A 27,231-nucleotide genomic window follows, 5' to 3' on the forward strand; every position below is an offset into this window, starting at 1 on the left:
TGGTTTCTGTCAATGCGTATTATATAAATATACAATGACTATACAAGAGACAGAAGTACAGTCACTAGATTAAGCTTCTTGTGTGACATGAAAACATAGCAGAATGCCTTATGGTGAGCACGATTTCTTACAGACACACAACATATAAACTGTATCTGAGCAACGGTAATGACAGAACTGCATATTAGACTCGCGGAGCCTCATCAGCCATCTCAGAAATGTGTTTATCTGCATAGTACTGAGATTTGCATGCGAACATGTAAACAGATGATTCTATGTTACATATGGTAGTCAGAATTGTCATATACAAGTCTTTTCTTGAGAAAAACAGCCCTTTAAAGGAAACAACCCCCACTGTGGAGTTAAAACTTGGTAGGATATTTGCACATATCTGAGTCTAAAAGTTCTGAAAATAATTTTTTTGTTCTATTATCAATGGAAGTTTAGATACCTAATTCAGTTGAAAATCAAGAACTGCCAAATATCAGGAAAAAAATATAAGATCCTTGATAAAGTTTTTATGTTTCTTTTCTTTGGTACTCTGAAGTTGGTTCAACCAAAAGCTTTAACCTTAATAAGTCCTAATACATCTACTTTCTTTAAGTTCTGACATACTCATGACCAGAGACATAGCCTAAGGCCGCTTTACACGCTGAGACATCGCTAGCCGATGCTAGCGATGTCGAGCGTGATAGCACCCTCCCCCATCGTACGGCCGATATGTGGTGATTGCTGCCGTAGCGAACATTATAGCTACGGTAGCACATTATCGCTACGGCAGCGTCACATGCACATACCTGCTCTGCGACGTCGCTGTTACCGGCGAACCGCCTCCTTTCTAAGGGGACGATTCGTTCAGCGTCACAGTGATGTCACTAAGCGGCCACCCAATCAAAGCGGAGGGGCGGAGATGAGCGGGACGAACATCCCGCCCACCTCCTTCCTTCCTCATTGCTGGCGGGACGCAGGTAAGGTGAGGTTCCTCGTTCTTGCGGTGTCAAACGGAGCGATGTGTGCTGCCGTAGAAACGAGGAACAACATCGTAACTGCAGAAGCAACGATATTTGGGAATAGGGGGTGATGTCACCGATTAGCGATTTTTGCACGTTTTTGCAACGATTCAAAATCGCTAATAGGTGTCACACGCAACGACATCACTAACGCAGCCGGATATGCGTCACAAATTCCGTGACCCCAACGAGATCGCTTTAGCGATCTCGTAGCGTGTAAAGCCACCTTTAGGCTATGTGCGCACTTTGCATTGAGTTACTTGCAGTTCTAAATGCATCCTCTAGCAGAAATGGTCTTTGTCAAATTTGGTTTCCACAAAAACGCTGAAAATACGCTTGCGTTTTTATTGCGTTTTGGCCGCGTTTTTACTGCGATTTACATGCTTTTTAATTGCTTAAAGTCAGATGCGTTTTGAATACAAATACACTACTAAATAAAGTTTAAACATTCAAACACTATGAAAAAAAAGGAAAAAAATGTTTACAAATATCATGATTAAAATCATACACAAAATAATTTTATTAAAATGATTACTGTGTGCTAATATTTATGTATAAAATAACGTTAAATTATTGATTTTCATCAATTTAATTGTCGGACTATGTGTGTGTGTAAAGGGACATATCATGCCCTTAATATAATGTCAAAAACGCATGCATTTAATTTGTCAAAAAGCATGTTAAACGCTAGGATTTTGATTTTGGATGCGTTTAGAAACTTCTCATTGACTCTAATGTTAGCAAAACGCTGCCAAAATGGCAAAAACAATTGACATGTTGCTTCTTTAAACGCAGAGATTTTGACAAATTTTCTGCAACTGAAACAATGTGTTTTTAACAGCATTGTGCGCACAAGAAATCCCTATTTCCCATAGACTTTGCTTGAAAATCAAAACGCATGCATTTTGGCATTAAAACGCTACAGTTCGAAACGCATGAAAAAACGCAAAGTGCGCACATAGCTTAAAGCTTCTGGGCTCCAGAACGAAAATCTGTAACAAGCGTAACCAATGATTATACTTCATTTATTGTCCTGTTCTTCTCATATGGAGAAAGGGGACCTTTGGGGTTGACCAGGACCTGGTTGTGTTTATACACTCTAGAACAGGGTTCCCCAATCTATAGCTTGAGAGCCACATGTGGGTCACAGGCTTGTGATGTGTAGTTCGTGGCTGTCAGCTCCTAGGTGCATTAGCACCTGGTCTAGCAAACAGCTATGACGAGCAGGTCACGAGATTGTACTTTTGTAAATAGTCCCACATAGAAGAGCAGATCAGGATGAATCTATGTAGATGTAGGAACCCCTGGGTTTGGTATACTGCCTTCATGTGATTTCTGTAGAAAAGTTATGACTGTCATTATACCAGTAATGGAGACTTGGGGCGTCCCTACTTTGAAGGAAGTAGGAGCTGAATGTGGCTTTCGACGCTTTCAGAGCTGAATGTGGCTCTCAAGGTTATAAAGTTTGGGGACCAATGCTGGAGAACAAAGTTGTCTATTTAACCCCTTTACCCCCAAGCAATTTTTTGGGGGTTTTTTGCTCCCCTTCTTCCGAGAGCCATAACTTATTTTATTTTTCTATCAATCTTGCCATATGAGGGCTTGTTTTTTGCGGGACGAGCGCACGTACGTAATGTACGTAATTCATGTTATTATTTAAGTTGTGCTGCTGTGATACCATAATTTCCCACGGGATCAATAAAGTGTATCGTATCGTATCGTACTTTTAAATGAAACCATGAGTTTTACCATATAGTGTACTGGAAAACAGCAAATAAAATTTCAAGTGCGGAAAAATTACAAAAAAGTGCGATTGCACAATAATTTTTGGGATATTTTATTCACCATGTTCACTGTATGATAAAACTGATGGATTGGTGGGATGTCTTAGGTCGATACGAGTTTGTAGACATCAAATGTGCATAGGTTTACTTTTATCTAAAGGGCTAAAAAAATTCACAATTTTGTCCCAAAAAAGTGGCGCGCTTTTTGTGCCATTTTCCAAAACTCGTAGCGTTCTCATTTTTCGGGATCTATGGCTCAGTGATGGCTTATTTTTTGCATCTTGAGCTGACGTGATTAACGGTAGCATTTTTTTCGCATGTACTACATTTTGATCGGCTGTTATTGCATTTTGCGTAAAATTTGTGGTGACCAAAAAATTAATTTTGGCATTTGGAATTTTTTTGCTGCTACGCCATTTACCGATTGGATTAATTGATTTTATATTTTGATTTGATTTGATATTTGATTAATAGATCGGGCATTTCTGAACACGGCGTTACTAAATATGTGTATATTTTTTCATTTTTTTAACCCTTTAATTTTCAATGGGCTGAATGGTGGGGCGATTTGAACTTTTAGGTTTTATTATTTATTTTTTTAATTTTTTAAAACTTTTTTTTCAACTTTTTTATTTTACTAGATCCCATAGGGGACCATAACGATCTGCAGTCTGATCGCTCATTCATTTCTCCCCATCAGAGCAGCACCGCTCAGATCTGGAAAAAAGCTAATTTTCTCACACATGACCCTCTGCCAGCAGTGAGAGAAAGGGACTCATGATAGCTACAGGAGCCATCACATGACCCTGTGCTACCATGGCAACCACCGGGAGTCACGTGATCACATCAAGTGACTTCCGATGGGGGTAGGTAAGTTATCCTTATGGCAGCGCACTGATACATCTCGCTGTCAGAATTTGACAGCAAGATGTAAGAGGTTAATAGGCGCGGGTGAAACACGATTCCACTCGCGCTTGGCACACACATGTCAACTGTGGAAATCAGCTGATATGTTCGCATATCACCACGGAATGCCCACGACAGTCCATGGGGATTAACCTCACACAATCCATGACGTACCCAGTATCCATGGGTACGGGGTTCATCACTGTCAGCACAAACTATCCATTGACATTTGAATTAAATGAACCACTATGGAGGGGGCCCAGGAAAACACCACTACTGACACGGACATAAAAAAGCTAGACTTCAGTTTGCTAAAATATACGTGATGACAGATGAGACCAAAATAAAGCTTTCTGGTCAAGCATATAATTCTACTGTTTATCAAAAATGGAATGAGGCCTACAAAGAAAGGAAAACAGTACCCACCGTCCAATATGATGGTGGTTTAAAGATGTTTTGGGGTTGCCTGCTGCCTCTGGCACTTGGTGCCTTGACTATGTGCAAGACATGAAATCTGAAGATTACCAAAGGATTTTGAGTGGCAATGTAGTGCCCAGTGTCAGAAAACTGGGTTTGTTTCTTAGGTCATGGGTCTTCAAGCAGGACAACGACCCCAGGCATATTTCAAGAAGCCCCCAGAAATGTTTGGAAACAAAGTGCTGGAGAGTTCTGAAGTGTCCAGCAGGTGAGTCCAGATCTAAATCCCATTGAACACCTGTGGAGAGATCTTAAAATTACTGTTGGGAAAAGGCACCCTTCAAATATGAGAGATCTGGAGCAGTTTGCAAAAGAAGAGTTGTCCAAAGCTCCAGTTGAGAGGTAAAAGAATCTTACTGATGGTTATAAGAAGCGATTTACTACAGTTATTTTTCCAAAGGTTATGCAGCCAAATATTAAAGGGAAGGTTTCGTAAAAAAAAATTAAATAGCTGAAAAAATGTAAAGTATTAATATTTTAATGTTTTGTTTAAATATTATTATTTGTTTTTAATTGCGCAAAATATAAAGAAATAAATTCAAAAGTTCGATAGTTTCCACTCTTAAACACTAGAGGGAGCAGCTGCTGAAATCCTACTGAAGAATTACTGTAGAACTAGCTCACATTACAACTGCAGTAAAAGTGGGTGGAATCTGCACTCCTGTGTGTGATGTCACAGCTCCCTCTCCCAATCTGGGTGTTTCCAAAAAGATAAGAGAGAATGAAGTTTAGGATCACAGTGCAGAGCCATTTTGATGGTGACCGCAAAGTGATCCTAATGTCTAAAGTGTCACCAAGGACAGCTGCATAGTGCTCCCCACATAGCGCTCAGCATGCCCCGTACCAGCAATGCTCTGCCTGCAATACTCAGCTGCATGTGTACCGCCCTGAGAGGGGCCCGGCCACTTCCTCCGCTTGACGGGTGACGGCGGAGGCTGTATAGGGGCTAGGGGAAGACCGGGCCTCTCAGCCACAGCGGCCGGCCCCGGAGGGGTATAGAAGCGTGGGTCACTCACCAGCTCCTCTAATTCGGCCTCCATCTCATACACCCGGGCAGTCGCAGCCAGCGACTCTGGCTCAGCCTCTGCGGTCCACCGCTCCATCAAGAGGCGTATCTGGCTCCGGTGGCGCTGGCAAATCTCCGCCGTCCTGACCCTCATCCACGCCGCGGTTCCGGGCGCGGGCTCCGGATCCTCGGGCTGCTCAAATGGGGCAGACATGTTGCTTCTGCGCCGGCGGGGTCCAGGAACAGAGCAGATGCAGGGTCCTGGAGTCCCTGCCTTTTTATCTTCTCGGCTACATCAGGTAGTCTCCTCGCCCGCCTCCCCCTTGGTTTTCTCTTAGCACTCCTCCTTCAGGGCTTGGCTTCACTTTTCGTGCCTTCACTGCTCGGGGAAGACGACTCGAGCGGGAAACTTTCCCGCCAAGATGGCGGGACTTCAACTTTTTCGGCAGGACGCCGCTGATGGAAACTTCTAAGGCGCACTTTCCACAGGTAAGTGGACTGTCCGAATCCTGTTCGTGACGCCAGAAAGAGTATACGTGTACCACCCTGAGAGGGGAATGGCCGCTTCCTCCGCTTGCTCGGGCCGAGCCGCTCGAGGTCCGGGCTTGGGTTCTCGGTGGCACGAGCGCCTCCGGACCGGGGGCCATGTCGCTCTTGTTAAGGGAAGACGGTGGGGGGTGGTGGTTGTGTAATCGGTCGTGACGCCACCCACAAGTCATAGTGACGGGGGATGCACCACCGCTGTGGCTGAAGTGATGGCGGACTCGTCCGGGATCGGTGTTGCGGCCGCAGCTGAGATGTTAGCCCCTCCGTGGGTAGTGGCGGTGTGTCCCGAAGCTCCGGTGGGGGACTGCAAGGGGTGATGTTGTTGTCGGAGTGCAGGGCGCCGTGCCATGGTGTAGCGTCATGCCCGGATGGCACTGGTGTGCTCACGATTGATTCACACTCAGAGTCACTGGTAAACCAAAGTTCGGAAGTGGTCGGTCCCCGCGGCCGGCTGCTGATGTCCCCTGTGGGGTTGATGGTGGCTCCTTTTCCCGTGCACCTCTGGATGTTTGTGTTTCGGCCCCCCTGCCTAAGCAGTGGTAGCCTGCTCCCCGGCGTTGAGCTGCCGGAGGAGCCCTTGGTTGCCCGCAGGCGCTGGCTCGTCGGGTGTTTGGCCCTTGGCGGTGGCGCTCACCCGGTCTCGGTGGGCTTTTGCCTTCTTTCGGGACTTTAAGTGTGGATGAACCCGTGAGGTCCGGCCAGCAATCAGTCAATTTGCCTATACTCAGTGGCTTCTAAGCTAGGATGGGGTCTGAGTACCCTCCTGTTGGTGCTCCGGTACACGTTTGACTCCCCGGTTCGGGGACCGGCGGGCTCCAACACAGGCCCGGTCTGTACGGTTCCGCCGGTTGCTGTACTGGTACTCCTGCAGACGGCCACCACCGTCTGCCTGCCTGACATTCTCCAAGGAGCCCAGGCTCCTACTCGGGTCCCTGACAGCTGCTTCTCTACCACTCACTATCAACTCCAAAACTTAACTGTTTGAACTTCCTGCCCCAGGACAGTAGTCTCCACCTGGTGGGCTCTACTCGCTCTGAGGGAGGCATCAGGTCTCCCTTTCGGGTGACATGTGTGTGACCTCACAGGGGATGGGTGTGTGTGTGTATGTGGTAGATGTTATTACCTGTGACCCCTGGGGTCCAGGGCATCACACATGCACGCCCGTAATGCTCTGCCGCATGCACGCATTGCTCTGCTGTATGCACGCCCACAAGTCTCTACCACATGCACGCATGTACACAATGCTTTGCCACATGCACGCCTGCAATGCTCTGCCGCATGCATGCATGCCTCAATGCTCTGCTGCATGCACACCCGCCCGCAATGCTCTGCTGCATGCATGCCCGCAATGCTCTGCTACATGCATGCGCACAAAGCTCTGATGCACACACACCCGCAATGCTCTACTGCACGCCCGCAATGCTCTGTCGCACACACGCCCATCCTCAATGCTCTGCATACACGCACGCCCGCAATGCTCTGCCACATGCACGCCCACAATGCTCTGCCGCATGCATGTACGCCTTAATGCTCTGCCATATGCACGCCCGGTGCAATGCTCTGCTGCATGCATGTACACAAAGCTCTGCCACATGCACGCACACAAAGCTCTGCTGCACGCCCGCAATGCTCTGCCGCACACACATCTATCCGCAATGCTCTGCATGCACACCCTCCATGCTCTGCCGCATGCCCACTCACAATGCTCTTCCGCATGCACACCCACACTGCTCTGCCGCATGTACGCCCGCAATGCTCTGCCGCATGCACGCCCGCAATGCTCTGCCGCATACATGCTCGCAATGCTCTGCCGCATGGTTGCCCGCAATGCTCTGCCATAGGTCCGCCTGCAAATCTCTGCTGCCCGCCCGCAATGCTCTGCCGCATGCATGCATTGCTCTGCTGTATGCACGCCCACAAGGCTCTACCACATGCACGCATGTACACAATGCTCTGCCACATGCACGCCTGCAATGCTCTGCCGCATGCATGCATGCCTCAATGCTCTGATGCATGCACACCCGCCCGCAATGCTCTGCTGCATGCACGCCCGCAATGCTCTGCTACATGCATGCGCACAAAGCTCTGATGCACACACGCCCGCAATGCTTTACTGCACGCCCGCAATGCTCTGTCGCGCACACGCCCATCCTCAATGCTCTGCATACACGCACGCCCGCAATGCTCTGCCACATGCATGCCTGCAATGCTCTGCCGCATGCATGTACGCCTTAATGCTCTGCCTTATGCACGCCCGGTGCAATGCTCTGCTGCACGCATGTACGCAAAGCTCTGCCACATGCACGCACACAAAGCTCTGCTGCACGCCCACAATGCTCTGCCGCACACACATCTATCCGCAATGCTCTGCATGCACACCCTCCATGCTCTGCCGCATGCCCACTCGCAATACTCTTCCGCATGCACGTCCACACTGCTCTGCCGCATGCACGCCCGCAATGCTCTGCCGCATACATGCTCGCAATGCTCTGCCGCATGGTTGCCCGCAATGCTCTGCCACAGGTCCGCCTGCAAATCTCTGCTGCCCGCTCGCAATGCTCTGCCGCATGCATGCATTGCTCTGCTGTATGCACGCCCACAAGGCTCTACCACATGCACGCATGTACACAATGCTCTGCCACATGCACGCCTGCAATGCTCTGCCGCATGCATGCCTCAATGCTCTACTGCATGCACACCCACCCGCAATGCTCTGCTGCATGCACGCCCGCAATGCTCTGCTACATGCATGCGCACAAAGCTCTGATGCACACATGCCCGCAATGCTCTACTGCACGCCCGCAATGCTCTGTCGCACACACGCCCATCCTCAATGATCTGCATACACGCACGCCCGCAATGCTCTGCCACATGCACGCCCGCAATGCTCTGCCGCATGCATGTACGCCTTAATGCTCTGCCGTATGCACACCCGGTGCAATGCTCTGCTGCATGCATGTACACAAAGCTCTGCCACATGCACGCACACAAAGCTCTGCTGCACGCCCACAATGCTCTGCCGCACACACATCTATCCGCAATGGTCTGCATGCACACCCTCCATGCTCTGCCGCATGCCCACTCGCAATGCTCTTCCACATGCACGCCCACACTGCTCTGCTGCATGCACGCCCGCAATGCTCTGCCGCATGCACGCCCACAATGCTCTGCCGCATACATGCTCGCAATGCTCTGCCGCATGGTTGCCCGCAATTCTCTGCCACAGGTCCGCCTGCAAATCTCTGCTGCCCGCCCGCAATGCTCTGCCACATGCCCGCAATGCCCTGCCACACGCCCACAATGCTCTGCCACAAACATACATGGCCGCCATGTTCTGCCATGTGCACGCACGCAGTGCTCTGCTCTATGCATTCACGCCCACAATGCTCTGCTGCATGCATGCATGCCCGCAATGCTCTGCCACATGCACGCCTGCCTGCAATGCTCTGCTGCATGCTTGCAATGCTCTGCCACACGCTCGCCCACAGTGCTCTGCCGCACGCATGCACACCTGCAATGCTCTGGGAGGGTAGTGGCGGGGGGGAGGGTAGCGGTGGTGGCGGGGAGAGCAGGGGGGGGTAGCAGCGTTGGCGGGGAAAGTGGGGGGAGGGTAGTGGTCTGGAGAGCGGGGGTGTAGTGTTGGTGGCAGTGGGAGCAGGGGGGAGGGTAGCGGTTGCGCCGCCACTCACACATCCCGGATGACAGGGGGAAAGTGCAGCACACAGCATACGTTGGCGCCGATCTCCTCCCTCTGCTGTGATCTGGATAGCCCAGGGCCATTAATATGGCGCTGTCACATCTTGACAGCGCCATTTAAGGGGTTAAAATACATGGGTGGATAGCGATTCCACTCGTGCCTAGCAGGTACACATGTCAGCTGTATAAATCAGCTGAGAATGTATGCCCGCAAGGGCAGGGTTCTCTTCCCTCTGTACTAGTCTGTCTATTGTAACTTGTATATGTATTCTGTATGTAACCCCTTCTCATGTACATCACCATGGAATTAATGGTGCTCTATAAAAAAAAAAAAATAATAATAATAATATGCGCTGCGCTTGTAGCAGCCTGCGGTGATTAACACTATGACCGCTAGGACATAATATTACTGTTCATGGTCGTTAAGGGGTTAAAATGCAATAACAGGAGAGCAAAAGGTCGCATTTACCCAAAAATAGTATAATTAAAAACGTCAGCTCAAGACGCAAAAATAGGCCATTACTGAGCCCCAGATCCTGAAAAATGAGAATGTTACAGTCTCAGAAAATGGTGCCAAAAGCACAATTTTTTTTTTTAATAAAAACTTCTACATTTTTTTGTACAACTTAGATGAAAGTAAAACTATATGTGTTTGATAGCTACAAACTATTACTGACCTGGGGAATCATAATGCCAGGTTAGTTTTATCATTTAGTGAATGGTAAAAAAAAAACACCAAAAAACAATTGTGGAATTGCAGTTTCTTTGGAATTTCATCACACTTGGAATTTTTTTCCTGTTTTCCAATACAATATGGGACAAAGTGAATGCTGTCGTTCAAAAGTACAACTCATCCTGCAAAAATCAAGCCTTCATATGGTTATACTGATTGAAAAATAAAAAGTTATGGGTCTTGGAAGAAGGGGAGGAAAGAATAGTAAGTCGTTTAGGGGTGAAGTGGTTAAAACTTGTAAAATATTTTTGTAAGGTGGTGTTACTGAAAAATGTTGCCTTCTCAACAAATTTAGAAAAAGTGCTGGCATTTTATACAAGAGAAATGCCACTCCAACCCCTCACTGGAGTTGCACTTCTGGAGAGGCACATGACATTGACAGGATACTCTGAATTCATTAAGTAGCATGCAGCTTTGGAATAAATTTAGTGCCTCTTACCATAGCGAACCCTTCATTAAAGGGAACCTGTCAGGTGCAATATGCACCCAGAATCACAAGCAGTTCTGGGTGCATATTTCTAATGCCAAATCGTCCCTGTACACACTAGCATAGATAAAGAGATCTTTAGAAAAAGTATTTCTAAAGATCTTTTATCATATGCTAATGAGTGCGTGGACTAGTCCCAAGGGCGTTATATCCTCCGACTAGTCCCTACTCTTAGCATGCCCACAGGGGCGTACTAATATGCTATTCAATTCAGCATCACCAGCGGTGACGCACGTGTGGCACCCCTGAGGATCCAGTTACCACAGAGGTACTGCACCTCCTTCAGAGGTGTGGGACTCCATCCCTGGTAAGGAGGAGGTCACAGTCTATTGCACACACACATTACTAATTTAGCACACTCTATTAGGCCGTGGTGAGGGCGAGTTGCCCCTTGAGAGTACAGTCCCAAAACCAGTCTGGATGTGGGGTAGGTTAGTTAGAGGGGTGGAGACATAGAGCAGTGAGTGCAAAAAGTGAAACTAGACAGTTGGAGTTGGGAGCAGAAGGAAGGAGACGTGGAGGAGAGCGGTCTTGAGGGCAGGGGCTCCGGGAGCTCAACCGAGGGATCGCAAAGGAGTAGGAGAAAAGGAAGGAGGAGTCTTAGAGCCATGGGAAGTGAGAAATCCACTCGTGGGCTCGCATCCACAGCCGTATTCCATTGTGGAGGGACCAGGCCGCAAGGTGACTGGCCCCTAGACTAGTGAAGAACTACAAGGCTCAGCTAGCAAACTGGAGGCTACGTACATCCAGTGAAAAGTTGACCACATAGGGTCAAAGGATAGGACAAACAAGCCACCTATAGCAGGGTCCGTGGACACCGTCTCAGGGCTCTGTGTGTGAGGGCGTAGGGCAGTAGGGAGAGGCCAGCGCAGGAAGATGACCTGGGAAGGTTTTTACAAAAAGGAAAAATGGAACATCGGTCTTAGGCCTCTGAACTACCTGGGCTTAGCTGGATTACATCACAGCAGGACTCGGCACTCTAAGGGCAGTCTCTGACCAGCTGTAACAACCTGGAATTGACAAACCGTGAGTAAAAAACTTGTGACTGCATCCCCAGTGTTGTTTACTTTTTATCGCCTCCGCCAGCCTCGCACTGTCCCTCTAAAAGACTACTACTACTTCCATCAAACACCATCAACAGCCTTGGTGCCCAGCTTTACCTGTGGAGAGCTATACCAACTCCGCTGCATCACCACCGACCCCAGGAGAACTGAATGGCAGTGGCGGCACATATCTTGCCACAAACCACAGGTGACGTTACGACATTCTCATTTAAAACGACACCGCCAGGGTCACAGAGTCGGGCCCTGCCGCCGTGACATCTTCCCACACCGAACCGGCCCGGTTCTGAGTGCCCCAGGCCCTAGTGGGGCATGTAAAACTTGGCATCACGAACAGAATTTTGTGCCCATTCTAACGGTAACTGTGTGCCTAAAGACTGTGTAAAAGACACAAAAGTGGTATCCATCAAAAAAAGACAGACGCCATGTGCACTCAAAAGCGTAGGGTGCATCCGCCCTTCGTGGGCTGGATTGTAGTACGGTGTGAAAAGCCGTGACCGCCCCCTACAGCAAGAGCAGAGAAATTAAACTTAACAAATGGCACAAACGCTCCGCCTCCCCAGGAAGCAGACAGAGGAGTAAGGGAGTGGAGCACCTGTGCTGCCGGAGGACTCTGTGTGCAGGATGGCGAGCGGTGACCGGGAAGGCCTGGAGCGTGAGGTGAAAGTGAGAGACTCCCTCAGCCGTCCAGAGGAGGCACCGGCGACGTAATCCACATGGTACCCGGAGCACCAATCAACAATGCCAGACCCAGTTGCTGCACCTAAAGTTGTATCGTGTGACCAAGGAACACAGACCCTGGTCATAGGACATGAAGTGCTCAATAGGCCTAACTATCCCCGGCCAGGAGGTTGCAAACCTGGTGAGCAGCCATGGAAGGCATGACATTAAATGGTACAGTACCTTGTGAGTGCATGTAAATAGTTTACCTGGTCAGCAATAAGAATGTTTTGTTGGTTTTTTTGTTTATTCTGGACAGTAGATATGCAACATAATAGTGATATTAGGAAAACGTTAGAAAGACGGTAAGGTCGTGGACAGTGAACACCTGAACTTATTGTATATAGTTAGCACAAAAGTGCTCCCTAGTAGATTTAATAGACCACCAAGATAAAACCCGTCTGGTGTGGCCGAAGAACTGAAGAACAGAAGAGTGGTCAGGCCCAGAGCCTACGTTGGGGGTTTGTTGGTGGTGGGTTCCCCATGTTGCTGTTTGCATTTGGAGCAGGTGGAAAAAGGACACTCGGCGAGTGAATCATCATAGACACCTGAAAGCTGTATAAAGTGTTAATTATGCATAAGCAAATGTTCTATTTTCCTAAAATGTTCTATTCTCTTAAATTTTGTAATTAATTTTATAATTTTGTTTGCAACGTTCCAAGAAATAGTACCTCCCATAAAGGGATGAAAACGTTTTACCTGTTACCTGTTACAGAGCATTGTTGAAAATTTTGCATGTCTTAACCCCGGTTGTGTTTTCTTTGCTCCAGCCCAAGGTTGTGCTGGGTTTTGCTGTGGGGGTGTGTGGTGCCCCTGAGGGTCCAGTTGCCACAGAGGTACTGTACCTCATTCAGAGGTGTGGGACCCCATGCCTGGTAAGGAGGAGGTCACAGATCTCCACACACACACACACACACACACACACACACCCATATACACACACACACACACACCCACACCCACACACTCCTGATTTAACACACTCCATGGGAGATTCCTACCTTATCCTAAAAGTCCCAAAACAAGACAAAATCCTGACCTATTATGAATGGGTCCAATAAGTCCTGGACCAAGCCGCCCTTATGGGATTGAGTAACCTGGGTCATCCCAATGACCACTATAGTCACAGGATAGTCTTTAGCATCCCCATGGATGTAGTGGATGACAATCTTATTCCTGGGAACCATTTGGAGAGGGAGTGTGGCCCTCACCAAGGTCACCAAACTCCCTGAGTCTAGCAGACCAGTCATTTGCATGTCATTTATTTTCATGGGACATGCCTGTGGTCCCTCACTGGGGTGACAGTCCACTCTAGAGGACGAATACACAAAATAGGAACACCATCGACACAGGCTATAGCCTATTGGCTTGGTGGACACGGGACAATGGGTAGCTATATGACCTGGCCCATGACACCTATAGTAAATTATGTCCATAGCTGATGCCTTTGGCATTACCTCAGCTGTCTCTTGTTATCTTGGATGCCCCCAATTGTGGCTCTAGTCCTCTTCTTTTGGGAATCCACCCCCAGTTATTGGGAACCCCAGAATGGAGATGGCAAGTCCCGTTGCTTCCCCAAAGAATCCTCTACCACTTGGTACTTTTCCATGACTCCATTCAGGTCATCTGCATTGTGGGGATCTCCCTGGGCAACTCATATCTGCACCAGCCTTGGAAGGAGGTGGACAAACTGGTCCATTACTACCTGCTCCACCATTTACGCTGAGGTGGATGACTCTGGCTGCAGCTATTTTTGGACCAGAAGTACACAGTCACAACATGTGGGAGCAAGGGGATTTGTCACGGTGATACGCCCAGTGGTGGACCTGTCCTAGGAATGTCCTATGAATGCTCATTTCACGATAGTCTTCCAGTCTAAAAAATCAAAATGCTCATTCGTCAGAGGAAATGTTCGTTTGTGTTGCACAAGAGATCATTGTTCTTGGCAGCACATTGTCTTTGGTAAACAACGCAGGCAAGTACAAGTCAACCTGAATGTCGAAGTAAACACTGAAGAGGCTGCAACTGCCGCAATGTTCATGTTTCATCTACTGTCCCACTGACTTGTCAGCTCCAATTCTGCCCTGGTTTTGACATAGAGTGCTATTTCTCCTCTTCTGTTTCAGTAATGTGCAATAAAGGGTTTGTCTGACTGGCCTGCTGGTTACCAGGGGATGTGCTCTCCAGAATTGACAGTTTGGACATATTGACAGTGGCATAGTAGTTACGCCTCTTGCCCAATCTGAGTCTTCTCACATGCTTCTAGCAGAGACAGCTTTGCTTCTGCAATATGAGAAAAGCACAAATACATTGAAAATAGCTAGATTCAGTGATCCAGACAGCCTCAGAGTGGTGCATGCAGGCTCTAAATATTAGTAAGTGGCTCACACTCATTTCCTAGGTATTTGGCCAATTTGAGGACTCCAGCGTGACTATTAACCTAGGCAATGAGCCGTACACTATAGAATTAAAAATCCATCTGTTCTTGAGAACAAAGAGGATTTCTAATAAGAGGTAAATTGGAAAATTGCTTGCTTTCACAAGCACTTTGTAATTTTAAATACAGATGACCAAATCTCTTAAAATCTGATTTTGCCAGGGACAACGCTTTTTTCCCAAAATTAGATTTCTATCAAACATGAATACTGGAAATCCCTCAATTGTCTTGAAATGAGGCGTGTAAAACTCTGAGGTCTCTAAAGGCCGCTTTACACACTACGATATCGCTAGCAATTGCTAGCGATGTCGAGCGCTAAAGCACCGTCCCCCATCGTACATGCGATATTGTGTGATCGCTGCCTTAGCGAACATTATCGCTACGGCAGCGTCACACGCACATACCTACTCTTTGACGTCGCTGTGACCAGCGAACCACCTCCTTTCTAAGGGGGCGGTTCATTCAGCGTCAGAGCGACGTCACTGAAAAACCGCCCAATAGAAGTGGAGGAGCGGAGATGAACGGGACGTAACATTCCGCCCACCTCCTTCCTTTCGCATTGCGGGCGGCAGCAGGTAAGGTGAGGTTTCTCGTTGCTGCTGTGTCACACATAGCGATGTGTGCTGCCGCAGGAGCGACAAACTACTTCGTCCACCGAGCAGCAGCGATAATCGAGAATAGGGTGGCATGTCACCGATGAGCGATTTTGACCGTTTTTGCGACGATTCAAAATTGCTCATAGGTGACACACGCAAAGATAACGCTAAAGCGACCGGATGTGCGTAACAAATTCCGTGACCCCAACGAGATCGCTTGAGCGATGTCGCAGCGTGTAAAGCGGCCTTTAGGACTGCATGCAACTGCTTTCAAACTTTTTAACAAAAACACTGATGGTGTTACTGTCAGGAGTAACATTATCATGCTGTGATTGAGATTAGTGATCTCTAAAAAATTTTTTATTAAAGCCCTCCACTTCCTGCCCACTAATAGGTTTGATGGAGGCAAAAGAGTCCAGGTGACCTGTGCTTAGTAGTACTACCACCTGGAAAGCTGGTGACATTGGTGGTGATTCTGCTGCTGCTAACGGCTTACACATTCTAAGCTATGGTATGTTTTGTTTTGTTTCACACCCCCTTGTCCATTGTCATTTTTTAGTTTACCATACATTTTGTTCAACTCTACAATTAACTTTTTCTAGTTTCATAGTTTTAAGGCTGAAAGAATTCAGAAGTCCCACATTCAACTCATAACCTAGCATTTTGTTCCAGAGGAAGACAAAAATCCCATGATACACATTATTGCCTTATATCAGGAAAATAATCTGTCCTGATTTCAAATATGGCAATTACATTTGCTGGCTGGATGAACGTTCAAGCATAGAATCTAGTACCCATATCCAGTATTGTTAATTTTTTTAAGAAAGGCATCCAGACCCTTCCTCAATGTTTTTAGTAAATCAACCCTTACATCATATGGCAAAGAGTTCTAGAGGCTCACCACTCTTACAGTAAAGAATCTCAATCTGAAATGATTAAATCTTCTTTTCTGTAAACATAATGATGCATTACTGTTATCGTGGCAGTCCGTGATGTAAAGATATTATTAGAAATATCTCTGTACTATCCAATCATATACAGTGGAACCTTGGTTTAAGAGTAACTTTGTTTGAGAGTATTTTGCAAGTCAAGCAAAGCTTTTTAAAAATTTGTAACTTGATTTAAGAGCAATGCTTTGCAATAAAAGCAAATTCCCACCGTGCACACTTCCGGTTCTGTCCTTTCACGACACTCTGATCTGCTCTGGAGGTAACTTTCTTTACATATGTACTGTTTACTGTATACAGTATACCATTGGACAGTACAAGGGAAAACAATGGAAGGTTTTTATCCGTCTCACCTGCTCATAAGGAGATCCATATGCTGAGGACCGTGCAAGGAAGGAGGAAAGTCGGCAAGCCTTTGCAACATCGGTAAAAAGAGACATTTCCAGCAAGCTGATCCAAAGCAAATATTTTCTTTAAAAGTAAAAATTCTTTATTTTAGATGCATGTTAAAAAGTCCATGGCAGGGTCAGTGGAAGCCCAAAGAAAGAGGACGCGTTTCGAAAGTTATGTTCTTAGTCTGTCTCTGAGACAGTCAGGATTACCGTTCTGGCAATACGACACCACTTTCTTTCTTCTTCACAGAGCCTGAGGCTTGGAGCAGGAAGCGCAGCCTGGGTTCCTCACTTCTAAAGGGAAAATGAAAGGACACTTTCAAATACCGGTGGCTACCTCTAACGTTTCCGGGATTGGCTGCAACACATCTCCGGGCAGCCCACGAACGGTGAGTAAAGACCTTGAACCGCAGCTTCTGTGTCAGCCCATCATTGCTCGCGCCAACAGCTTCCATCATCCTCCCTGAGGCCTAGCTTCACCTGCAGGAAGCTGAACCATCCTAGCTGTGACACCATCCACCCCAGAGGACAGCAACCGCAGCGGCGGCTAATCCCTGGCAGCATACAGCAGGTGGCATCATGAGACAACTACTACTCCCAACATCCTCAACCCCTTCTCCATCATCCCATCATCCATATACCCTTTTGGTATACATCTCGGGGCCACGAAGCCAGACAGGGCCACCAATGACATACCAGACCCGACATCACCGGCCCGGCGTCGAGTATTTAACCCCTGCCTCGTGGGTGCTACAAGTACACCCGGCTTCATAGTGAGCATGATCGGAAGTGCTGGGCATTCTGATCAGCGGTGACAGCAGACACGGGTATGCACATCACCACTGATGATGCAGGGCATTGAATAGCATGTTAGCACACCCCTGTGTGCGTGCTAACATGCTAAGAGGGCGGAATGAGAGCAGGAACTAACACCCTTGTGACTTTTCTCTGTGCTCATTAGTATATCATAAAGGATCTTTAGAAATACTTTTTCTAAAGATCTCTTTATGTATGCTACTAGATACAGGGAATGTTTGGCAGGAATAGCAATATGCATCCAGAACTGCTCATGATTATGGATGCATATTGGACATGACAGGTTCCCTTTAAGTTATATCCTACTTATACATTAAGCCCGCTTTACAAGCTACAAGATATGTTACGATGTGTCGGCGGGGTCACGTCGTAAGTGACGCACATTCGGCATCGTAAGGTATGTTGTAGCGTGAGACAGCGACGTGCAATTGCGATTGAACGAAAAACCGTTCATCGCATGCACGTCGTTCATTCCTGACGAATTGAACGTCAGATTGTTCATCGTACTCGAGGTAGCGCACATCGCAGTGTGTGACACCCCAGGAACGATGAACAGATCTCACCTGCCTCCTGCGGCTCCCGGCCCACAATGTGGAAGGAAGGAGGTGGGCAGGATGTTTACGCCCCGCTCAGCTCCGCCCCTCCGCTTCTATTGGCCGGCTGCTGCGTGACGTCGATGTGACGCCAAATGTCCCTCCCACTCCAGGAAGTGGACGTTCGCCGCCCACATGAAGGTCGTATGGTAGGTAAGTATGTGTGACGGGGGTTAATCGTATGTGCTGCACGTTCAACAAATTGAACGTGCTGCACATACGATGGGGGCGTTGCAAATCGCATACGATATCCTATGCGAAATTGCAACGTGTAAAGCAGGCTTTAGAGCCAAAGATTGTACAGATCATTCTAGTATGCCTTGATTCTGCAATACTCACCCTTACCAGGTCCAACATTGAAGCTCCTGTATCTGTTATTGCCTGCAGCAAGGTTGTCACGTTGACAGCACTGCAGCCAATAACTGAGCTCAGTGGCTCTGCCAAGTTGACGGTAAGAGCCACTCGAAGCCACTGAGCTCAGTAAGGCTGCTTTGACACCTCCGGTTTCTGCAATGTGGCACAATCCGGCATTTTGCAGGAAAATCGCAACCGTTTTTTTTTTTGTTGCTGGTTGCGTTTTTTCTGCATAGACTTTAATTAGTGCCGCATTGTGCCGCAAGGCCTTGCGTTCCATCCGTTTTTTGCCGCATGCGGAAGATTTAGCCGATGCGGCGGCCGGATGGAACGTTGCCTGGCACGTTTTTTCGTGCGGCAAAAAAACCCGCATCGCGCCGCGTTCGGCCGATGCGGCGCATTTTTCAATGCATGCCTATGGCGGCCGGATGCGGCGCGATGCGGCAAAAACCGCATTCGGCCGCCGCATGCGGTTTTTGCCACTGCGCATGCTCACTTGCATGCCGCAAGCGGCACAAACCGGACGGGCCGCATGGGAAAAACTTATGCAAAGGATGAGGTGTTTTCACCGCATCCGTTGCATAGCTTGCACAGCCGGATTGAGCCGCACAGCTCAAGCCGGATGTGTGAAAGCAGCCTAATTGGCTGCAGTGATGTTGACGTGAGGTCAGTGCTGCAGACAATAACAGACACCAGGGGGCAGCATTGAAGACTCAGTGCTGGACTCGCAGGGTGAGAAAAGAGCAGTTTGTTTATAAAAATAAACTGTAGCTGAGGACAAATGTTTTTCTGGGACTGGAAACCCCTGTTTTTAAAAACCTTTTCTTTTTTTAATTTTAAACAATGCAATAAGTACAAGTTCAAAAAGCCAGGACCTACAACAGAGCATTGTATTAGTGTGCTGTGTCTAAAGTGTAAAATGTTACTTGTAAAACAGATATGCAAAAAAAAGTTTGTGGCGTGATGCTTTGTGAGGTAGACAGTCGCAGTTAAATGTCTGGCGTTTGGGTAATTTTTTGTTTTCTGTATTTAAAATATGTATATATTCCTCCTTCACAAAAATATTTTGAAGACGGTATAGCAGGACCGCCACTAGGATTTTCAGGGCTCCATACTGGCAACATTTTTGGGCCCCCTTGAGACTCCGCCCAGGCGCCACCCCTCAAACCTTCCACACTCTTAACGCCATGCTTGGAAAAACGTGTATGTATAGATATGTATGTGTGTGTGTATATATATATATATATATACTAGAAGGTGGCCCGATTCTACGCATCGGGTATTCTAGAATTTACGTATTGTGTAGTTCATGTATGATTTTTGTTATATATATATATATATATAGAGAGAGATGTTGTTGTCTGTAGTTACCAAGTGTTTGTGTAGGCGCTGTACATGTTCTGGGTGTTGTCTGGGTGTGACGGGGAGTGAGAGCGGTGTTGTATGTGTGTTGCGTGTGTTGCGTTGTTTGTGGAGCGCTGTGTGTCTGTAGCGTTGTGTGTGTGTTGCGCGGTTTGTGTGTGTGTGGTGTGTTTTGGGGGAGGTATGTTTTGTGCAATGTGTGTGTTGTGCGGTATGTGCGTATATTTGTGTGTGCCGCGGTGTTTGTGTGTTGGGTGTTGTGTGTGTGCAGCGTTGTCTGTGTGTGTGGGTGTCTGTGTAGGGCAGTTGTTTGTGGTTCCCAGTGTGTGTGTGTGTGTGTGGTGTGTTGTGCAGTGCGCGCGCGTGTGTGTGTGTGTGTGTGTGCATCAGCCTCTCTTCTCTCAGCCTACCTCTCCCAGCCTCCCTCCTCCCAGCCTACCTCAGCATCAGCCTCCCTCTCCCAGCCTCCCCAGCATCAGCCTCCGCCAGCATCAGCCTCTCTCCTTCCAGCCTCCTCCAGCATCAGCCTCCCTCTCCCAGCCTTCCCCAGGATCAGCCTCTCTCCTCCCAGCCTCCGTCCTCCCAGCCTTCCCCAGCATCAGCTTTCCCCTCCCAGCCTCCCTCAGCATCAGCCTTCCCCAGCATCAGCCTCTCTCCTCCCAGCCTCAGCCTCTCTCCTTCCAGCCTCCCCCAGCATCAGCCTCTCTCCTTCCAGCTTCCCTCAGCATCAGCCTCCCCTTCCCAGCCTTCCCCAGGATCAGCCTCTCTCCTCCCAGCCTCCTTCCTCCCAGCCTCCTTCCTCCCAGCCTCCCTCAGCATCAGCCTTCTGCTCCCAGTCTCCCCCAGCATCAGCCTCCCCATGCATCAGCCTCCACCAGCATCAGCCTCTCTCCTTCCAGCCTCTCTCCTTCCAGCCTCCCCCAGCATCAGCCTCCCCTTCCCAGCCTTCCCCAGGATCAGCCTCTCTCCTCCCAGCCTCCTTCCTCCCAGCCTCCCTCTCCCAGCCTCCCTCAGCATCAGCCTTCCGCTCCCAGTCTCCCCCAGCATCAGCCTCCCCAAGCATCAGCCTCCACCAGCATCAGCCTCTCTCCTTCCAGCCTCCCCCAGCATCAGCCTCTCTCCTTCCAGCCTCCCTCAGCATCAGCCTCCCGTTCCCAGCCTTCCCCAGGATCAGCCTCTCTCCTCCCAGCCTCCCTCAGCATCAGCCTTCCCCTCCCAGTCTCCCCCAGCATCAGCCTCCCCAAGCATCAGCCTCCACCAGCATTAGCCTCTCTCCTTCCAGCCTCCCCCAGCATCAGCCTCCCCATGCATCAGCCTCCACCAGCATCAGCCTCTCTCCTTCCAGCCTCTCTCCTTCCAGCCTCCCCCAGCATCAGCCTCCCCTTCCCAGCCTTCCCCAGGATCAGCCTCTCTCCTCCCAGCCTCCTTCCTCCCAGCCTCCCTCTCCCAGCCTCCCTCAGCATCAGCCTTCCGCTCCCAGTCTCCCCCAGCATCAGCCTCCCCAAGCATCAGCCTCCACCAGCATCAGCCTCCCTCGTCCCAGCCTCCCCCTCCCAGCCTCCCCCAGCATCAGCCTCTCTCCTCCCAGCCTTCCCCATGATCAGCCTCTCTGCTCCCAGCCTCCTCCAGCACGCCGTGCTCCTCTGCCGACACTCACACACCCGATCGCATCCACTCACACACACCCGATCGCATCCACTCACACACACCCGATCGCATCCACTCACACACACCCGATCGCATCCACTCACACACACCCGATCGCATCCACTCACACACACCAGATCGCATCCACTCACACACACCCGATCGCATCCACTCACACACACCCGATCGCATACACTCACACACACCCGATCGCATACACTCACACACACAGACACTGACGATATCGCACATACGCGCTTATACTCACAACATCCGGGGATATCACATGCTTCTGGCCATGTGATCCTCCGGCAGGTCCTGGAAGATCACAACAGCACAGTATCGCCGCCGAGAAGCAAGCGATATCCCAGGATGTTGTGAGTATGTGGATGCGATGTGATGTGTGTGTGTGAGTGAGTGTGATCTGATTTGTGTGTGTGTATGTGTGTGCTGTTATGTGTGTTCTGTTATGTGTGTGCTGTTATGTGTGTGCTGTTATGTGTCTGTATTTTCCGCCGCTGCAGGACCTTGATGTGTGGATGCGATGTGATGTGTGTGTGAGGTGTGTATGAGAGTGAGTGTGAGCCGGTGTACACTGTTAACTATGATACACATCGGGTAACTAAGGGACCTTAGTTACCCGATGTGTATAATGGTTACCAGCTTTCACGGCCTCCGTGAAGATCCCAGCATTGCAAGGTTATGTGTGGCGCTGCTGTGATCCTGACGGAGCCGGTGTAGAAGCAAGAGATATCCCAGCATGTTGTGATGTGTGAGGTGTGTGTGAGAGTGAGTGTGAGAGTGAGTGTGATCTGATGTGTGTGTGTGTACTCACCTGGGAATCGGGGCTCCGTGTCAGTTGGGCCAGAGCGAGCGTGCATTGCGTGAGGGGGGCGGGGCCTGCAGAGAGCCGGGGCGAGAGGCCAATCCGTGTGGGGGGGCGGGGCCATGGCGAGCCCAGCGGCCAATCAGCTTTGTGTCACCGTAAGGACACAATTTCGGAGCATGACAGACAGACAGATAGACAGACAGATAGACAGACAGACAGACAGACAGACAGACAGACAGAATAAGGCAATTATATATATAGATATATCTATATATATATATATATATATATATATATATATATATATAGTGACTCCAGGTGAAGAAGCATGGGTTCCAGCCCCTCTAGCGCACGGCAGGCGCGACGAGGAAGGGCTGCCCGATATCCATTATTTCCGCTCCGAGGGATAGAAGTGGCCTCCATGTCATACAGGCCGAAGACTCCCTCCTCCTCCGAGACAGGCTCCGTGTCAGCCCTTCGAGCCGCTGTCATCTGACTCCAGGGAACTACTGGTGGGACTTGGCAGGCCGGTAACAGTTTCCAACTGAGCCCAGACTCGTGGCTCCTCAGTGGCAAGTGACCCGTCATCTGCTGGGGTATGGAGGTCTGCTATCGGTTCTTCTACGTTACCCGCTCCAGCGATTGATGGTCAGCACAGGTGATGGGTCGGGCCTTGCTGGGGCCGGTCCTCTAGGGACACAAGGGTGTGGGTCTCTCACCAGCTCCTCTAACAGGGTCTCTATTTCATGCGCCCGCACGACCGCGGCCAGCTCCTCCATTTCAGCGGTCCAGCGATCGAGCAGGTCCCGTACTTGGACCCGGTTACGGCAGCACAACAGCATCACTTGGGTGTTCAGCCAAGCCGCCGTCCCGGAGGCAGGCTCCGGAGATTCAGGCCTCTCTGATGGTGCGGACATGTTGCAAGCTGCTTCCAGGAACCGGTTATGTTTACAGAGTCCTGGCGTCCCTGCTTTTATAGCCTCGGCTACATCAGGCAGACACACTCTCACGCCCCCTTGGTACTCTTCAGCACTTCCGTTTGTTGGGGGCAGGGCTTCGCTTTCGCGCCTTCCCTGCTTGGAGAAGATGCTCGAGCGGGAGAATTTCGCGCCAAGATGGCGGCGCTTCAAAATTTTCGGCCGGACACCACCGGCGGAGATCACAAGGCGCACTTCTACTGGTAAGTAGATGGGTTCAGTCCTGTTCGTGACGCCAAGTTGTCGCGGGCAGGGAGGACGCCGTCGCTGCTGCGCTCTCGCTAGCGCTCGGGTCCGGCGCTGCTGCCGCTGCTCGGTGGCTCGACCGGTGGGCCGGATCCGGGGACTCCTCGCCCATTAGTGAAAGGGGTGGTTGGTTTGGGGGATTTAGTCCGTGACGCCACCCATGGGTCGTGGTGAAGATAGGCACCACCGCTGCTGATGACGGGGATCCCAGGAGCGATGGTAAGGAGCAGCTGGGATGTTGTTTTCCGCCTCCGTGGGTAGGGGTCGGTGGTCCCGGGGCCTGATGGTGTTGTGACGGGGAGGCAGGATTGGTGAGGTGCAGGTTTGCAGGGACAGTGCGGCACGGTGCCGGATGGCATGGGTGTACTCACTCAGCAAGAAAGGTACAAAGTCCTCGGTAAACCAAACGGCTGGATGGACGGGTCCCGCAGCCGGCTGCAGTGTCTCACCCCGGACAGGTGATGGTGGCTGTCTTTCCCTGCAGCTTGATGTTCTGCTTTCTGACCACCACCAAGAGCCACCAAGCAGCGGCAGCAGCGGCAGCAGCGCCGGACCCGAGCGTTAGCGAGAGCGCAGCAGCGACGGCGTCCTCCCCGCCCACGACATATATATATATATATATATATATATATAAAAATATACTAGAAGGTGGCCCGATTCTAACGCATCGGGTATTCTAGAATTTACGTATTGTGTAGTTAATGTATGATTTTTGTTATATATATATATAGATGTTGTTGTGTGTAGTTGCCAAGTGTTTGTGTAGGGCACTGTAAATGTTCTGGGTGTTTTCTGGGTGGGGGGGTGAGAGCGGTGTTGTTTGTGTGTCGCATTGTGTGTGTTGCGTTGTTTGTGGAGCGCTGTGTGTCTGCAGCATTGTGTGTGTGTGGTGCTGTTTGTGTTGGCGTGGCTGTGGGGTGCGTATGTGTGTTTTGGGGGAGGTATGTTTTGTGCAATGTGTGTGTGTTGCACAGTATGTGCGTATATTTGTGTATGCCGCGGTGTTTGTGTGTTGGGTGTTGTGTGTGTGCGGCGTTGTCTGTGTGTGTGTAGGTGTCTGTGTAGGGCGGTGTTTTTGGTTCCCAGTGTGTGTGGTGTGTTGTGCGGTGCGCGTGTGGCGGTGTGTGTGTGTTTTGGGGGGAGGTGTGCACCCCCATCGTGCTCCATCCCCCATGCTGCGCACCTCCCATCGTGCTCCATCCCCCATACTGCGCACCCCCCAACGTGCTCCATCCCCCATGCTGCGCACTCCCCATCGTGCTCCATCCCCCATGCTGCACACCCCCCATCGTGCTCCATCCTCCATGCTGCACCCCCCCATCGTGCTCCATCCTCCATGCTGCGCACCCCCCATCGTGCTCCATCCCCCATGCTGCACACCCCCCATCGTGTTCCATCCTCCATGCTGCACACCCCCCATCGTGCTCCATCCGACATGCTGTGCACCCCCCATCGTGCTCCATCTCCCATGCTGCACACCCCCCATCGTGCTTCATCCTCCATGCTGCACACCCCCCATCTTGCTCCATCCCCCATGATCTAATAGTCCACCTATTATACTCAGAGAGGAGTATAATAGGAGGAGTATAATAGGAGGAGTAGTCCTGGGGAAAGAGGAGTATAATGGGAGGAGTGGTCCTGGGGAAAGAGGAGTATAATGGGAGGAGTGGTCCTGGGGAAAGAGGAGTATAATGGGAGGAGTAATCTGGGGGGAGGTGTATAGGTGCCCAACGTGTGCCAGGGGTGGGGCCGAGCGGGCTAACGTGTGCCGGGTGCGGGGCCGAGCGGGTCGCCGGGTGCTGGGCCGAGCGGGCCAACGTGTGCTGGGGGCGGGGCCGAGCGTGCCAACCTGTTATGGGGGCGGAGCCAAGCGGGCGAGGCGTCAGCGTATGCACATGTGTACCACGAGCCGGTGTACGCTGGTAACCATGATACACATCGGGTAACTAAGGGAAGCGCTTCCTATAGTTACCCGATGTGTATCATGGTTACCAGCGTACACCGGCTCCGTCACGATCCCAGCATCGCAAAGTTATGTCCGCCGGGGACGGGGCCGAGCGTGCCAACTTGTGCCAGGGGCGGGGCCGAGCAGGCGAGGCGTCAGCGTATGCCGGATCCCTGCACATGTGTACTGGGAGCCGGGGTACGCTGGAGCGATGCGTGCGGAGGGCCGGGGCGAGCGGCCAATCCATGCGGGGGGCGGGGCCAGGCTGAGGCGAGTGGCCAATCCGTGGGGGGGCGGGGCCAGGCCGAGCTCCATCGGCCAATCCGACAGTTGTCACTGTAACGACACTGTCACTGTAACGACACAATTTTGGAGCAAGACAGACAGACAGAATAAGGCAATTAAGATATATATATATATATATATATATATATATATATATGAGAGAGAGAGAGAGAGAGAGAGGGAGAGAGAGAGAGAGAGAGAGAGAGAGACCTCACTCATTATGCATATTGGAATCGGGTGAGACTTATTTTCATGACGCTAAAAATTGTAGATTCACATTGAAGGCATCAAAACTATGAATTAAAACATGTGGAATGAAATACTTAAAGTGTGAAACAACTGAAAATATGTCTTATATTCTAGGTTCTTCAAAGTAGCCACCTTTTGCTTTGATTACTGCTTTGCACACTCTTGGCATTCTCTTGATGAGCTTCAAGAGGTAGTCACCGGAAATGGTTTTCCAACAGTCTTGAAGGAGTTCCCAGAGATGCTTAGCACTTGTTGGCCCTTTTGCCTTCACTCTGCGGTCCAGCTCACGCCAAACCATCTCGATTGGGTTCTGGTCTGGTGACTTTGGAGACCAGGTCATCTGGCGTAGCACCCCATCACTCTCCTTCTTAGTCAAATAGCCCTTACACAGCCTGGAGGTGTGTTTGGGGTCATTGTCCTGTTGAAAAATAAATGATGGTCCAACTAAATGCAAACCGGATGGAATAGCATGCCGCTGCAAGATGCTGTGGTAGCCATGCTGGTTCTGTATGCCTTCAATTTTGAATAAATTTCCAACAGTGTCACCAGCAAACCACCCCCACACCATCACATCTCCTCCTCCATGCTTCACGGTGGAACCAGCCATGTAGAGTCCATCCGTTCACCTTTTCTACAAAGGCTAGTTCCCACCGTGCCTTTCTTGCCTGTCCTTAGCAGTGGTTTCCTAGCAGCTATGTTGCCATGAAGGCCTGCTGCACAAAGTCTCCTCTTAACAGTTGTTCTAGAGATGAGAAGGTGTGTCCAAACTTTTGGTCTGTACTGTATATATACATATACACACAAACACACACGGCCAAAAGTGTTAGCACCCTTGAAGTTGTTCCAGATGAAGTATTTCCCTCAAAAAATTACATTACAGACATCACTGGGAGGGGGGAACAGACATCACTAGGGGGGCGCACAGACATCACTGGGGGGGGCGCACAGACATCACTAGGGGGGGCACACAGACATCACTAGGGGGGGCACACAGACATCACTAGGGGGGGCGTACAGACATCACTTGGGGGGAGCACAGACATCACTGGGGGGAGCACAGACATCACTAGGGGGGCGCACAGACATCACTAGGGAGGCACAGACAGCACTGGGTGGTACGGACAGCAATT

The 27,231-nt window shown here is 49.9% G+C and overlaps 1 protein-coding gene across 3 annotated transcripts in view; it reads left to right on the forward strand.

The window, feature by feature from the left end:
* Positions 1–27,231, forward strand: part of FILIP1 (filamin A interacting protein 1) — a 255,619-nt gene that overhangs the window by 24,499 nt on the left and 203,889 nt on the right. For 2 of the 3 annotated variants that reach the window (XM_075340191.1, XM_075340197.1), the window contains exon 2: positions 17,049–17,187. The exons of the other annotated variant lie outside the window; for it this stretch is intronic. In XM_075340191.1, the coding sequence (XP_075196306.1) occupies positions 17,104–17,187 (84 nt within the window). In that variant the 5' untranslated portion in view covers positions 17,049–17,103. The remainder of the gene's footprint in view (positions 1–17,048; positions 17,188–27,231) is intronic. 3 annotated transcript variants of the gene reach the window in all.

The sequence above is a fragment of the Anomaloglossus baeobatrachus genome, chromosome 3, assembly GCF_048569485.1.
Source record: "Anomaloglossus baeobatrachus isolate aAnoBae1 chromosome 3, aAnoBae1.hap1, whole genome shotgun sequence".
NCBI lineage: Eukaryota > Metazoa > Chordata > Amphibia > Anura > Aromobatidae > Anomaloglossus > Anomaloglossus baeobatrachus.